This window comes from Sciurus vulgaris, assembly GCF_902686455.1.
Source record: "Sciurus vulgaris genome assembly, chromosome: 12".
NCBI lineage: Eukaryota > Metazoa > Chordata > Mammalia > Rodentia > Sciuridae > Sciurus > Sciurus vulgaris.
In genome coordinates, this window is record NC_136473.1 from 108,306,265 (window position 1) to 108,322,872 (window position 16,608).

Here is a 16,608-nt window from a genome sequence, read left to right on the forward strand (position 1 = left end):
TCCCTGAGCTTTTCTGTCCAGTTACGGGACCAATGTTCATGTTCATGTGGTCATTTGTTCTCTTCCTCTTTCTTCCCGCTAGTTTTTCAGGGAGGTGACTCCTCTTTCTTCCCTGTATAAGGGAAGGTAACAAAAGGAGCAAGAACAGCTGGGAGATGGTGCATCCCGTATCCCCAGTGGCTCAGGAGATGGAGGCAGGAGGATTGCGAGTTCACAGCCAGCCTCAGCAACTTAGCCAGAGTAGGTGTCCGTAGGTTTCAGGCATCACCTCCTCAGTCCTCACTCAGGTGACATTATCAACGTAAACCCAGTCCACAGATAAATGAGCAAGACCAGAGGGGTTAAGAATGATGCCTGAGGTCACAGAGAATCTAGGTAAGTGGGCCTCAAAGGCGAACCGTAAACACACTGCCCCTTCTCAAAATGCCCAGCTCAAGTGGAATCATTCATGATATACAAGCGTTTTCTTACTGATACGCAAAATCAATGATTCCACCACTTACAATACCTCCTTCCACACACCACAGTAAAATCAGGGTAGGGCCCTCATCCCTTTGTTCTGATGTGCTGCTCGCCTGTTCAAGACAATGTAGGAAAATGAGCTGACTCAAGTGCACTCCTTGCACCCCACCGGCCTTTGCAATGGGCCGAGAGAAGCAAATATCTGCTCATCGCCAAAGCCCTTCCCACTCAACACCTGCCACAGTCCCTCCGTGGACAGACACAAAATGTCCATGACAAAGTGGGGGGGTCGGGGAGTGAGACCATGCAACGGAATAGGAGCAATGGGTAAGTCCCAACTCACTTTCTTGGTGCACTTCTTGACAGTGTTGATCAACTCCTGCATCACCAGGTCTACGCTCTTCAAGGAGGGCCCTTTCAGCTTCACGATCTGCTTCTTGACAATCGCCTCAAATGCCATGTCTGGAGTAAACAGCCCCGTCCTGCAGGCAGGGAAGAAAGGAGCGCGTTAGGCCTCAGCAATGGAGATGGTACCCAGTCATCTTGGAGGGGCGTTTAAGTTGACATGTCACTTAAAGTAAGCACATGTTAGACCACCTTAAAAGTCATGTAGCAGTTTGTTCTATCCACAGCACCACTACAATAATGTCTTTAATAGCACTAAACCATAATCAGTGCCAATCTTCGGGAGATTAACATGACCTAAAAACAAGGCTTAAGGGCTGGGGACATAGTTCAATGGAACAGCACTTGCCCAGGACATGACACCACACACACACGTGCGCACGCACACACCCCCCCAATGCTTTCACGACTTAACATGTGAGCTTTAACTAATGTTTAAGGGTCATGTGGGCCCTTCATGTTGCCAGATTACACCTCTGTAGATTCAATAGTTGCTAAGTGAAAATATTCAGAGAAAAATTGCATCTCTACTGAGCATGTACATACTTATTTCTTGTCACTGTCTTAAAAACTACAATGATTTACATAGCATTTACATAGAATTAGGTATTATAAGTCATCTAGATCTAAAATACAGGGAGGCTGTGTTGTATTACCTTGAATTCAGGTTGCTTCTATTTAACTCATGCTCATTAAATTATGCTTAGCCTTTGTACAAGAACTCCAGAAATGTGTTTCAAAATACTTCCGTAGTTCTTTGAAGAAAGTGCTGAGGACTGAATGTATGTGTCCCCTAGAAATTCTTCCCCAGTGGGATGGTGTCAGGAGGTGGAGCTTCTGGGAGGCACTAGGTCACTGAGCGTGGAGTCCTAATGGATGGAATCAGTGCCTTATGGGAGGGGTCATGGAGCCAGCCAGCTCTTTCTTCCAGGTGAGGACACAGGGAACCTGGCAGCCTGCAAACCAGAGGAAGGCTCTCCCAGGGGCCCCAGTGCTGGAACCCTGAGCTTAGACTTCCACCCTGCACAACTGTGAGACATCGATTGTCGCTGGTTGTAAGTCACTCAATCTACAATAATTTGTTGTATTAGCCTAAAAAAACTAAAGAAAGTAACTTAGAACATTCTCACTCTACACAGGGGAAATTTAGGCCTGAGGTCACCCCCATGCACCCTGCCAGCTCCAGGCCTCTGCTCTCAATCCATCTTCCTCAGACCAGTCACATGTGAAGCCTTTGCCCCTGAACCTGCTGCACCTCCTACCTCTGCCCTCATCTGGCACTGCTTCCTCTGGGAGCCCTTCTCACCCTCCAGCCTGGGCCACCCCAGGCCCTCTGCAGTTCCAGTACCACACAGTCACTAGCAGACGTCCACCTCACACGCAGACACAAGCACACGTCTGCACACAGGGCCCCTTGGCTGCCTGACATCGTCCTCAGAACAGGCAGGGTTCTACTCAGTAATGTCTCTCATCCTCTTTTCCATTCTTTCTCCACAACTCAGTTAAAATGAACCAGGGTCTTTTCTGTGTGAGTGACATGTGCTTAGGAGCTCACGGGGCCTCCCTCACCGAAACCTGAGGCTGTGGAGAGTAGGGTCTTAGCTATCTTTGCGTCTCCCACTGTGGGGAGCACAGGCCACCAGTGCAGAAGGTAGTTTTACTTTGTTTCATTTTGTTTTCATTGGAAAAAACTGACGGTGACACTATAGGACATTACCCCGGGCCCAGACCAGGACGCCCGTTTCCTCCTCCACCTCTGCACCCGCCTCTGTCCAGAGGATGGGAAGCCTGCTTCTCTAGCCCTCCACAAACACTCCCTTTCTTTTGGAAGCTTGAACTGAACACAGGCAAACGCCAGTCACTTGCCTGATCCCGTGTATGTTTTTGATTGCATAGCTGATTTCCCTTCGCAGTTCCTTCTCATTGAACTCCATCTGCAGATGCAAAATGAGCCACAGTTATGACACTTAATGCCTTTGAATAATAATACTGTTGAATACTGCAGAATGAAAATAACTCAACTGAGTTATTAATAAATGGATATTCATGTCTCTCCTAAGCTAAACCCAGATGGTCAAAACATCTGCTTATGTAAAGTTCAAGGCAACGAAGAACACGAGGGATTTCTGGGAGTTATAGTGCAGCAGATTTTAACTTCATTATATATAAGCAGTGCTTGGGCATAAAGGATGACTTTTAGACATTAAGCTGGCCACTCGTTGGAAGTATGTCATTCCTCATTCTTTTGCTGCATCTAGTGACTCTGAGGGCATGGCGGGTGTGTAAAGGAGAGTCGTCTGCCGGGCAGCAGCATGGCTGACCCGAGGTTAACAATGGCTTCCTTTCTCCCTGGTGACTTCAACCACCTGCACTCAAGGCCTCTTTATAAAAGGAAATTAATAATATTTTGCCAAGCCAACATAGGACAGATTGCTGTATAAACATTTCCCAGAAGTCCTGGGTACCATAAATCTACTTGGAAGCAGGATCAAAGTGTCACAGAGCTGAGCCCTGGGAGGGAGATCCAGAGAACACAGGCTCACCATCTCTGGGATTCGGCCTCTCCGGTCCTGCTTCCTGTCCATCCCTCCCTCCTGCTTTATGCCCTGGCCCAGTGACTTGCCTAGGTCTCCACCAAACCCTGTGGCCGCACGGCTGGGAGCCTTTGTCCTCCCCGCGGCCCCCTGCCACCTCCTACTGCTCATGTAGCTGCCCATCCTGCCATGCTCTGCTCAGAAGCCTGGCTGCCTTGAGGACCTGGGCTGGGATCCACGTCTGGGGCCAATTCCGGAGCACCCTGTGCTGAAGCTTATCACTCGGCACATTTTAATAAAACTATCCACTTACCCATCTGCTTCCCGCAGCAAGACAGAGGCACCCACCTCCTTGGATGTGAGCAAGTAGCTCAGTCCCGGAAATGACTTAGCTGCCTTCCAGGTGTTTCGCACTTGGCTAGTGCACAACAGAACCCGATGCACGCCTCCAAGCTGGGCACCACTGCTCAGCTTGAAAGCCAAAGCCCCAGAGTCCTATCAAGTCTTCCTTGTCTTCCAGCCTCCATGTCAATCCAAGCCCTACCGACCTCACCGCTAAAATCCCAAAAGGCATCCATTATCCCTCTATCCTATCTTGCCAGGTCATTGACTGGGACACTAGAGAAATTTTAAGTTCTAGAGTCTCTCCTGCGCACAGACCTCTTCCAATACGCTGTGCCTCACTGTGTGTTTATGACTTCACATCTTTCTTGAGGGGCATATGGGATGGTGGACAGCGGACCCACCTTTGGCCTGGCCCCTCTTTTCCTTACCTTACCTATCTCTTGCCCTTTACAGGCCAGCAGGTCCAGTGTTCTTCTAGAATCATCAGCCAAAGTGGTCACGCCCAACTCACAATCCCCCCATGGCCTCCCCTGTTAGGTGTGGGCACCTTACTCCACCCTGGGAGGCCTGTGTGAACTGGGCACCTTCCTCCCCTGGTCCTCCTCTGCCAGCTCTTCACCTCCACGGGGCCTTGCTCCTTGGGGTTCTGGCTGTGGCTTAATGTCCCTCATCAAAGAGAACTTGCCTGAACGTCCCATTAAAAGTGGCCAAAACACCACTTTTTCCTGATGTGTGTTTTGTCTATTTTCTATCCTTCCCCATTAGACCAATTAAAATGTCCTCTGTCATCGCTGGCCCCTAGAACTTGGACTCATACCAGGGGCCTAAGAAATACTTATTTATTTGGACAACATCTCAACCAGTTTTATTGAAATGATTTGGAATGTCGTTAAATTTCCAATACATAAAATCAGAAAGAAAAAAAATTCTCTCCTGAGTGTCATGACCTGAGTACAAAGGTTTTGTTCCAAGAACTCTCCTGACCCGCACCCCTCAGGCAGTGTGGTCGCGAAAGGTTTGTGAAACAGAAGGCGGAGGGGAAGCAGCTCAAGGGGAAACGGCGGCAGTACCGACCTTCACGATCTCAAAAGGGAAGCGCTCGTGGAAAATGCGGTTGATCTTAGCACCACCGGAGAGCTCCAGGGTGTCCACTTGGTCCCCTGACCCTTCGATTCTCTTCTCAAAGTCCACGGCGAACTGCTGAACCATCCTAGAGTTGTCAAAGAGACAGTGGCAGAGTCACGGGCACCTGGCTTCGAGCCCTCCCGACTCTGCGGGCCTGCCCACCTCTCCCGGGGTTCTTAGTGTCACCTCCTGGCGCAGTCACGGGCGCTTTGTTCGGCTTTCTGAACGTCATCACCCAAAACACACTTCGTTAAGATTTATTTTAGACAACTAACTAGAGTACACATCTTAAATATCTTTGCCGTTAAATGCATTCTGTCCACTTGGCTGCAACCGTGAAATGATATTGAAAGAATACCTGACATGAAAATTCAAGTTACACAGTAAAACTTGGACAGTCCACCGGAGCTCAGCTCCTGTGACCTCCCCCTTGCCAGAGTCCCAGCTGCTCCGCTGAACCCTCACACTGGTGAGCTACTCTCCCTTCCTCCAGTATCGCAGCCTCCTCATGCTCTAAATTTGTCCCAGATGATCTTGAGGGTGACCATAGCTTCAAGGGTTATCAAGAAATTAGTTTCTCCAACCCTCAGGGCTAGCCCCTGCTTCCTGGGAGTCACTGGCCCATACACCCAACTGCCTGCTGGACAATGATTATCTCTCGGCTGCCCTGAACTCAATGCACCTAAAACTTGAATTGCTCAGCATCTCTCACTCCCAACTGCTGATTCTCCTGCTCTGACTTTCTCCTCATGGTGGAAGGCATCAGCCTCAAGGCAGGGACGTGGGACACCTGTACTGTTCCCACCTGGCCTTTCCAGGTAGCCACCAACTGTTGATCACTCTAGCTCCTTCATTCCACAGACAGGAAGAGACTCTTCCTCTTCACTCCTGACCCTGCCTGGGTTCAGCCCTCAGCAACTCTGCCCAGGGTTCCCGAAGCCACCTCTGGATGACCGTCCTGCGTCTAGGTGTATCTTTGTCAAGACAGACCTCGCCCTGCCACAGAGCACAAATCAGACCTTCAGGCCCTGCCACAACTAACTTAGTCTTGTTTGTCAACATCCACCCACACTTTGATAATAAGATTGTTGTGGAGTGGACGCACAGAGTCCCCCAAAAGTTCCCGTGTTAATGTGGAATATTCAGAGGTGCACGACTGGATTGAGGTTTGACTGACTGACTGGAGGTAACTGAAGGCAGGCGGGGCATGGGTAGAGCAGGAGGTGGGTCACTGGGGCACACACTGGCAAGGTGCATCGTCCCTGTGACCCCTTCCTCTGCTTCCTGATCGCCATGTGCCAAGCACCTTTCCTTGGCCACACCCTTCCGCCATGGTGTGCTGCCCGACATCAGGCTTGGAGTGATGGACTCGGCCAGCCAAGAACTGAGAACTCTGAACCTGTGAGCTCAGAAGTTTTCCTTCTCGAAGTCGTTCTGGTTACATATCATAGTCACATCAATGAAATGCTGGCTCACACAAAAATCAAAACTCCTTAGCCGGACGCCCAAGATTCTTCATGGTCTGGCTCTGGCCGCCCCTCGAGCAGTCTCCCGCAGCTCCTCCATGCTTACCTTCTAAACCCCGGGGAGGACCCTGCCAGCAGTGCCCAGACCTCCTCACCAACCACCATTCCTTCAGGCCGCCCAGGCCAGGCCCCTCCTCCACTTCCCCGGCCTGTTTCTAGCACAGCAGGGAGTGGCCCACACTGCCACTGCCTGTCCATCCATCCGCCCCTCTCCTAAGGGCACGGGCTGTGCATTCTATCTATCTCCCTGCACCTCAGCACATTACAGATATTCAGTAAATATTTGTTCATTGAAGGAATGAATTATCTTAAGGTGGCTGGTTAAAACGAAGAAGGAAGATGGGGGTGGGGTTGTGGCTCAGTGGTAGAGCGCTTGCCTACCATGTGTGAGGCCCTGGGTTTGATCCTCAGCACCACATAAAAGTAAAATAAAGGTATCGTGTCCACCCACAACTAAAATATATATATATATGTGTGTGTGTGTGTGTATGTGTGTATGTATATATATATATATATATATATATATATATATATATATATATAAAGAATATAAAAAAAGAAGAAAGAGGAAACAACTCTTTCTAGATTACTAAGTTTAGAAAGTCTAATTTTGATATATTAGAACTATGTAAAAATCTAATGAAAAATTCAAAATCTAAGAGGAAAAAAAATACATCTAAAACTTATATCTTTTAATTCTCTTTCATCAATATTGTGGGTGAATTAAATAACCACAAATTCTTTCAGCCAGAAAAACTATAACATGATTGGGCTTAGCTCTGTTCATGCACGTGCTATTACTTTTTAAACACCTAGAAAGGTATAATGTGACATGTGCTTTCAAACACTGGAGAATATTAGAAAATTCATCTGTGGCCACTCTTTGCCCACCTGGGCCACTGACTGATCCTAGACCACGTTGTGCCGAAGTTCACATATCTCTGGCCTCCTCCTCCTCTGGACAACTTCTCTCCTACTTCAGGATCTCAAGTACTATTTTCTCTGTGAGCTCACGCCTTTCCTCAAGTGTAAGTGCTTCCTTGCATGGGCTCCTAACATTTCACACTTCCCAGAAACACAGCATTATCAGCTTCTATGTCCACAGGATTAATAGCTTCTGTGTCTGTATCCCCCGCTCCACGCAGACCTCTTCTGGAGAGCAACAGAGGTATTCATTGTTGAATCCCTGGTGGACAAGGCAGAGCCAGACTCTGAGCGCAGCACACAGAGAGATCAGAGGAAGGAGGGAGGAAAAGAGGCAGGAAGGCGGGAGGGAGGGAGGAAAGAAATAGGCCAGCAGAGAGAGGCCTCCGAGAGGCAAGAGGCACTCAGTCCACCTCCCCAAGTCAACCAGACAGCTTGGAAATGCTGTAATCTGAGCCCCAGGAAGTCAGAGGCAAGACCCAGAATTTGCATCCTAGCTTCAGTGGCGTGATAAGCAAATGACCAGCGCCTGAGCAGAAATGGCTTTCCAAGTTCTTAACCAAACCCAAGAATAAACAGCAAGAGTATCAGGGAAGAACTAGAGCTTATCAACTTTTAAATGAGGAAACAGGAAGCATTTAAGGTGGTATTTAAGTCATTTACACATTTGAAAATCTCCCCTCAAAGAAAGGAATTCTACTGTGCGTTTTAAATGCCAAATTAAGGTTGTTTTGATTTTGAGACTGCAATGTGATAATAGTGCCATAGAGGTGTCCGACGGCATCTTGGAGGGGGACCTCAGGGTCCCAGGCTGTAAGTTCAGTGGAGAGGGACCTGGCCGAGTAGTGCACAGGGATGAGGGAACAGAGGGGACAGAAGCGGTCAAGAGAGAGGATCCTGGGCGAGACACAGCGCCTGGCGATGCTCCTGCAACTGACACCTGCCCTGGGCAGCTCCAGTAAGTCTGCCAGCCACAGGGTAAGGTGGGAGGACTGCGCAGGAACAGAAGAGGCTGGGCAGTTTGCACATTTGTATTTTTAAAATGCTACATTAAAATATTATCAGAAAGGAAAATAACTAAAATGTGGCCTTATTGTCCGAGTGTGTGTGTGTGTATGTGTGTGTATATATATATATATATATATTTTTTTTTTTTAGGTAACTTCCAGGTTCTCATCCCACTGAAAAGTGCACACAGATAAATCACATGAAATAAGGGAAATAAAAAGACAACATGGACAAGGGACATCCATGTCTGCAGTTAGTTGTAAAAGTCAGGTAACATTTTCATTTGTATTCACTCATTTCTAAGACTAAAGACAAAAGTAGCCTGTGGGTTATCACTACTGGCTTTACCCCTGAATTCTGTGTCAGAAAGATAACTGGGGATGCACTGTTGGTTAAATTCGTAACAACAGAATTAGATGAAAAATTATTTCCAGAAAACATAAAAGCTCAAGGGCCACAATGTAACACAGAGCCTCGATCCACTTAGTTGCTCCTGTTAAACCTAAAAAACAATGTGAAATAGACCCTGGCCGAGAACCTGGGGACCTGAGCTTCAGGTGAGCAAGGGAGGAGGGCCACCTACTGCAGCAGGGCCTTGGTCTTCCGGGTGGGGTCTTCGGGCTTGAAGTTCCTGTAGGCTTCCACTTCGTGCTCGATGGACAGCAGCTGCCCCTGCAGCTTGTTCCTGAAGTTTGGCAGGGTATCTCGAATGTGGTTCGTAAGTTGCTAAACGAAACAAAACAAAATCATGCATGCACACAGAAGATGGAGAAGATTTAACTCACAAGACAAAAACCAGCCTCCACTGGTTTTTTTTTTTTTTTTTATGCACTCCAACACTGAGCCACATCCTCAGTTCTTTTTAATTTTTTTATTTTTACAGACTGCATTTTGATTCATTGTTCACAAATGGGGTGCAACTTTTTGTTTCTATGGTTGTACATGATGTAGATCACACCATTCGTGTAATCATACATGTACATAGGGTAGTGATGTCTGTCTCATTCCACCATCTTTCATACCACAACCCCCTCCCACCTCTCAGTTCCTGCTACATAATCCAAAGTTCTTCCATTCTTCTCTCCTCCCCACCCCCATTATCATCATCCACTTATCAGGGAAAACATTCAGCCTTTGGTTTTTTGGGATTGCCTTATTTCACTTAGCAGGATATTCTCCAATTCCAAACATTTGCCTGCAAATGCCATAATTTTATCCTTCCTTATGGCTGAATAATATTCTATTGTGAATATATTCCACAGTTTCTTTATCCATTCCTTCATCTATTGAAGGACATCTAGGTTGGTTCCACAATCTAGCTATTGTGAATTGAGCTGCTGTAAACATTGTTGTGGCTGCATCACTGTAGTAGGCTGATTTTAAGTCCTTTGTGTATAAACAGGAATGGTGATGTGGATGTAGGGGGAAAGGCACACTCATACATTCCTGGTGGAGTTGCAAATTGGTACAGCCACTTTGGAAAGCAGTGTGGAGATTCCTCAGAAAACTTGGAATGGAACCACCATTTGACCCAGTTATTCTACTGTTTTCCTGATCATTCACAACCTTAGAAATGACACAGACATCAGAGGCCACATAGGTAGAGCGAGACAAAGCACCAATTCTTTCCTCCACTGCCCTTGGAGATGCTCCGATTCCTCCATTGAGCGTCACTCCTTTGGTTATCTCTGTTAACACACAGTGTTACGGTTGCGCTGCCTGATAGCACGGCCACGTGGACGACCCATCAGATCGCCTGCCTTGTAGAAAGGAACCTAACGTCAGGCCGTGGTGGAAATGACGCCAGCCAAGGGCTGCAGGTGCTGCCTGAAGCTTCCAAGGCCAAATGGACCAGCGCCCTGGGGAGCTCAGGTGGCCAGGGAGCCAGGCTTTCTCTGCACTCTGCAGCTCGGGTGGCGCTTCCTGGCTCCCCTACCTCTAGGTCCCGGGCAGCTCTGGTTGGTGCCTTCAAGAGATTGAGCATAAAATTCCATGACTGAGTGAGGGAAAGCTCTCTGCTGTTGACAAGTCCACCTGAATGGTGAATGGCATTTCCTCTGGGCTCAGTTGCCATCTCAAACTCAACACAGTGAAAACTTCTCCAAGAGACTGTCTGAGCATGAGTCGTAAAGAACCAAGTTGGGACAGGGTAGACAGGGTGGAGTGGGCACACCTGTAATCCCAGCAACTCAGGAGGCTGGGGCAGGAGGATGGCAAGCTGGAAGCCAGTCTGGCAACTTCATGAGACCCTGTCTCAAAATAAAAAGTAAAAAGGCCTGGGGATGTAGCTCACTGGTACAGCACCCCTGCATTCAATCTCTAATATGGAAAAAAAAAAAAAAATAGGAGGAAGAAGAAAAAAGATTGTTCAGCTCTCTGTCTTATGTTCTTTCTGGAATGCAGTGACAGAAAGTGCTGAAAACAATGATCTTCCTGATCTGCTTAAGTAATGAACTTAGAATTGAAAGAGATGAACTTCACAGAAATGCAGCAAAAGTCATTCAAAGGGAAAATCAGTACGCCCAGACAGACTAAAGAAACGACTTTAAATCAGCATAAAGATGACTTAGGTGCATCAAGTTTACCTGAATACACCTATTCAATAAGCCTGCAGTTAATTAGCCATCGATACTCTGTACTGGTCCTCCGCCCACAGTAGGGCTTGCTGCCCCTGCAGCTGTACTGGTCCTCCGCCCACAGTAGGGCTTGCTGCCCCTGCAGCTGTACTGGTCCTCCACCCACAGTAGGGCTTGCTGCCCCTGCAGCTGTACTGGTCCTCCGCCCACAGTAGGGCTTGCTGCCGCTGCAGCTGTACTGGTCCTCCGCCCACAGTAGGGCTTGCTGCCGCTGCAGCTGTACTGGTCCTCCGCCCACAGTAGGGCTTGCTGCCGCTGCAGCTGTACTGGTCCTCCGCCCACAGTAGGGCTTACTGCCGCTGCAGCTGTACTAGTCCTCCGACCACAGTAGGGCTTGCTGCCGCTACAGCTGTACAAGTCCTCCGCCCACAGTAGGGCTTGCTGCTGCTGCAGCTGTGAGTCAGGAAACCAGAGAACAGAGGACTGGATTCCCAGCAGCAATGTCCAAAGACACAGGAACCAAATCCAAGAGTACCAGTCACCACAAAAGCCAGCAAGGGCCAATGGCCGTGTGAGCTGGGACATAATAAAGACCCTGGGTTTCCACTCTGCTGCTCAGACACCTCAGTGGTAGGGCAAGACCGTGGCCCGTTCTTCACCTGCTAGAATACTTCTTGCCTTGGCTTCCGTGACCCTGGTTCCTCTGACTTTTTTCCACCTCCTTTGATGACTCCTGCTCCTTGCAGAACTGGGAACATTAAAATTTCTCGAATCTGGGTCTGAGGCCTCCTCTAGCTCCCCATCTGCCCTCCTGCAGCAATCTCAATCTCATTCACCCATGGCTCCAGTAAGCCCACCAACACCTGCCACTGCTAAAAAGTCAACTCCCAGCAGGACTCGCCCCTGCTGCGGGCATGCTCCTGACCACTGCCTGACTTCTCCTCTGGGCGTGTCAGTGACACCTCAGCCTCAGCTTGTCCCCAGCAAGTGCCTGATCGCTCCTCGGGGGCTCCCTACAGTGCTGCCTGCAGATCAGCATGGAAGCTGGCAGTGTCCTCGACTCCCTACCTCTGTCATCCATAGTGCTAATCTGTCACCAAGGTCTCAGTTTTCCTAAACACTCCTCGAATCTCCCTCAGTCACCTCCTGCTGGCCCTACGTGAGACCGAGCTACTGTAACTTTCATTATTTTTAATTACCTGCCCTTCCTGGTTTTACTCCTCACTGGCTGCTCTCCTCCTCCTTGTCGCACGCAGTACCATATTCTTTTCTAAAAATCGCGGATCTGATCCTGTCGTCCCGCCTCAGAGCTCCAAAATAACTCCCCACGGCCTGTCAGGTGACAGCCAGATCTTTAATTTGATCTAAGAGCATTCCAGGACCCCACCACTGCCACTCTCCACGGGGCCCCATCACGGCCAGCCCGTCCTTCTCTGCCTTGTAGCCACGGTGGTGTCCCTTCAGTTCCTCACACTTCTTACAGCTTTGTCCAGATTCTCCACAGAAGTGGGACCCCAGGGTCAGAAGCACTGGTTCACATAGAATTAGCAATAAAGTTGTTCTAGTTTCAAATATAATATGGAAACCTTGGAAACAAAGTGATTATGCAGAAGAGATGTTCAGTATTAAACGCATTCAACCTTCGGTCGGCACAATCCAGTTGTGTCAAAACTTGGGGACCACCTGTATGAGATACTGGTCAATCATCTCCTGTTTTTTTAAAATGCAAAATCTAATTTATTTCCAACTTTCTCTTTCTAATCATATTAACGATTTTCCTGTAAGATTTTTACAGCTTCTTTATAGTTTCCTCAGGCCAATGTAGGTTGAAAGCAGTAGTCTAACAAACTTTACCGTGCTGACTGTAGTGTGAGAATATCACGGTTCTTGTATGACAAACCACGAGTCCTTCTCAACTGCATTCATATTCTTAAAATGATACAACCAGTGCTGCCTCTGAGCTTCCAAGTGCTCTTTGAGCCCTAATTAAAAGTATGAACTTCACAAAAGTCTGTATTGTGTCACTTCACGTACAAGCATACCTCTGCTTTCTATTTTCTAAAACCTCCTCAGTTTTACCTCAATGGTTGAGATGCAACGTCCTTACCTGTGGGCACCTCCACTTACCCTTGGAGAAGCTGACGTCCATAACTGCCTGACCATGCTCAGAGATAAAGGAGGAAAGCGTAACTAATGGGCATGCTTGAGAGGAAAGCTGCTCATCATAAAAGTCACTGTCATCAAAACTCAGGAAAGGCAACCCAGGCACAAGGGAACTGGTCATGGTGCTCGACCACAGCAGGGCAAGTAACCTCTGTCCCGGAGGAAGTGCGCTGAGGCTTTATGGAAGAAGTGTGTACGGTGGGGCGGGGCAGGGAGTCAGAGGCCCAATCAGATTCTGTTTATTTGGGGAAAATGGGTTATCTGGGAAAGTGTTTTAGATTAGTGGCAATCAATCATAACTTCATCAGGATTTGTTGTTTTGAAGATTTTAAATAAAGGAACAAATCAATCCTAAACAAAACCATGAAGATGTCTTAGCAGAAAGTCTAACCTAACCATCACATCTTGGGAACTCCACAAACATATCCCAGGAGATCCACTTTTCAGAGCTACACAAGTCTAACTGTTTAGGGGAACTACACGTGGGGAGAGAACGCACGCTCAAATGTCCACTGGGTGCCCCATTCCTCAACAGGCATGTGTTTCTGTTGGAGCACGGCCCCTCAACAGTCCCTCCGCTGCGGTGAGCTCAGCTCCCCAGGACAGTAGCTGTGTGACTGAGCACTCTCAGTCACTATCTAAACTCCTACCATTTAAAGTGGAGGTCTTGCTTTGAACAGAGAAATTTAAAAGTAAGAAATATGTATCTCAATGGTCTACACATTTCATAATGTTTCTTGTTGCTTAAAAGAATTTCCTTACCTGATTCAGGACTTTCTGAAGGTGTGGGGTCCCCATGCGATCAGCAATATGTCTGTAAGCCGGATGTGAAAGAAAAAATTTCCTTTCTGCCAACATGGCTGCTTTAATGTCCTTCTTCCCGTCTATGTCCTTCTGGCTTCTGTTGACCACCCCCACGTAACCTGAAACAAAACACCACAACACAGCCCTATGGGGCTTGGCACTCTCCTGTAACTATTCTAGGGAGATGCCAGGGCTCTCAAACAGGCTGAGTAAGACAGGCGGAATGGGTGAGGGGCCTGAAAACAGGGTCCCTTTACAAAACTGAGTCTGAGACGATTGCATTTTAACAAAGACCATTAACTTGGCTAAAGATGATTTTTGACATCAATAGAATAATATCCTCACATTTAAAGGTGTTGTACATTTTAAGAGAGAATGTCTCTTAGTTATGTCATGTTGCAGGAACATAAATACCACACTTAACAACAGAATGGTATATACTTGTGTAGTCTGTGGTGAATACTCACACTCTCCTCTAAACCCCTTCTTTTTCCTGCTTTCTTACCCCTGTTATTTTGAGGAACAGTTCTCCTTTTGGATCATTTTTAATACATCCTATGGGAATACACTGCCATTGCATAAAAAGTAGAGCTGATAATAAATCCATGCCTTAGGACAGGGAAGCCACTAAAACCACGCCGACATAATGTCAAGAAAGTCCCGTGTAGACCACAGTACATTACCCCTGCGAAGAGGCAGCAGCTTGTTCTCCAGAACGTCCCGGGCATCTGTTCCTTCATCCATAAGATCCAGTTTGGTGATGACTCCAATGGTTCTCAGGCCTGCATCGTGAATAAACCCGTTAGGACACCATCTGAAGACCAGCCAACTTCAGAGGCCACGTGTCTCCACACAGAGCGGGCGGCTCATATTCTCAGTCCTTTATTCTTAGTTTTCTTACTTACTTCTATCCACTGCCACCCCAGTCTGGTCAATTTCTAGATGAGGAGGGGAGTTTTGAAACCACCCATCTGTATCTGTAAGATGACTTTCCATTGAAGAGAAGAATAGCCACACAAAATGGATACTTCCAACAGTCACACATCACTTAACCATGGGGACATTTTCTGAGAAATGCACCCTTACTAGGTTTCACCACTGTGCGAACACCACAGGGTGTACCTGCTTAAACCTGAATCACGTAGGTCCCTCTGCATATGATCTCTCGATGCTGTCAGGTGAACATGAGAGATGGAAGGGACACTGGTGGAGGCCAGCAGACTGTATTACAGTCAACTTTTTATGGTTGTGGTATCCTCTAAAAATAGTACATAAATAAGCTAGTAACACATTTATCATCAAGTGCTACACTTTCGTACCACCAGCAGTACGGTAGGTTTGTCTACACCAACATCACAACAACACGGGAGCATGCGTTGTCTACAGTGTTATGAGAGCTGTGATGTCACCAGGCAATATGAACTTCCAGCTCCATTACAGCCTTATCGGGCCACGGCTATATATATAGTCTGTCACTGGCCAAAATGTCATTATGCAGCACACGACCCTATATGAATTTATTTTTGAACCACATGAATGGAAACCACACATTTTAGCTTTCTGCCCAAGTATCCCACCTGATGTGGATTTTTTAAAATTCATTCTTATTAATAGACAAATAGGCTATGGATGAACCAGTGACGAGCGTGTGCTGTAAACCAGGACCATCACTGATCCAGTTCTGAGCCCTTGATGTTAAAGGAATAAAGATTAAAGAGGCGGGCCGGGCTGTGGCCCGGGGTGGAGCGCTGGCCTAGCACGTGTGAGGCACTGGGTTCCATCCTCAGCACCACATATAAGTACATAAAATAAAGGGGAGCCGACAGAAGAGAAAATTAAAAAGTCAAAGGAAATCGGGTGCAGATAGTGATGCCACCAAAACACTGACAAGTCGCACAGCACTGTTTCTTAGACAAGGCGATACGATTGAATGGGAAGAAGACCGAACCGGAAATCGTGAGGCTTGGGTTTTAGCCTGAAGTCAAGTCACTACTCTCTCCGGTCTTAGTTTTCCTCATTTGTAAAACAGAGTTGGAGAATGTGATCTCTAAGGTTCCCTCCAGTGAGCAAAGACTCAGGACCCAGAGATTCTCCCAGCACATCAGATGCGTGGCATTTCTTCATGGTGTGGACGCTACCTGCCCAACGATTCGCATTAAGTTCGCTTCTCTGGGTTTCCAGTTACACGTAGTTACTTGAACACACAGTTTTCTTTTACTTGAAACTACTCCAAAATAATAATGGCTAGTATTTATTAAGCCAGCTATGGATTTAAATGGCTCATTTATCTTAAATCTTCTAATTCTTAAAAAAAAAAACAAAAACAAAACAACAACAAAAAATACCCACCTACAGATTTTTGAAGATGAGGAAAAGAAAGCAGAAAGTGAGAGCCACTCACCTGGCAACGAGTCCAAGCGTCTGAGTTGAGCGCCCACGTGCCAGCAGGTGAGAGACCACAGGAAGCCCAGAGCGCGACTGCTGGCTCAACAGACCAGCAAACGCAGGAAACGCAATTCAAGAAAACCAACAGCAGGAGAAGCCCAGAGCTGACCGTTTATTCTACAGTATTTCAGAAGCCTCAAGACGGAGAGATCCACAGCTCTGAAGATAGTGGAGAGGGGATGGTGATAGGTGGGCTGAAAATAGGAACCATGGACAAATGGGGGCAGAGTTTCACAGCTGGTGAGGTTGGAGCTGCCCCGCCTACGCTGGAGGACTCCGTAGGTCGCGCTC

General features: G+C 47.5%; 1 protein-coding gene across 1 annotated transcript in view; it reads right to left on the reverse strand.

The window, feature by feature from the left end:
* The window catches only part of DNM3 (dynamin 3), a 449,604-nt gene that overhangs the window by 282,734 nt on the left and 150,262 nt on the right, over nucleotides 1-16,608 (reverse strand). The window contains 6 exon segments of the mRNA XM_079106450.1: nucleotides 806-944; nucleotides 2,734-2,801; nucleotides 4,821-4,956; nucleotides 8,913-9,055; nucleotides 13,831-13,991; nucleotides 14,556-14,654. Coding sequence (XP_078962576.1) covers nucleotides 806-944; nucleotides 2,734-2,801; nucleotides 4,821-4,956; nucleotides 8,913-9,055; nucleotides 13,831-13,991; nucleotides 14,556-14,654 — 746 coding nt within the window.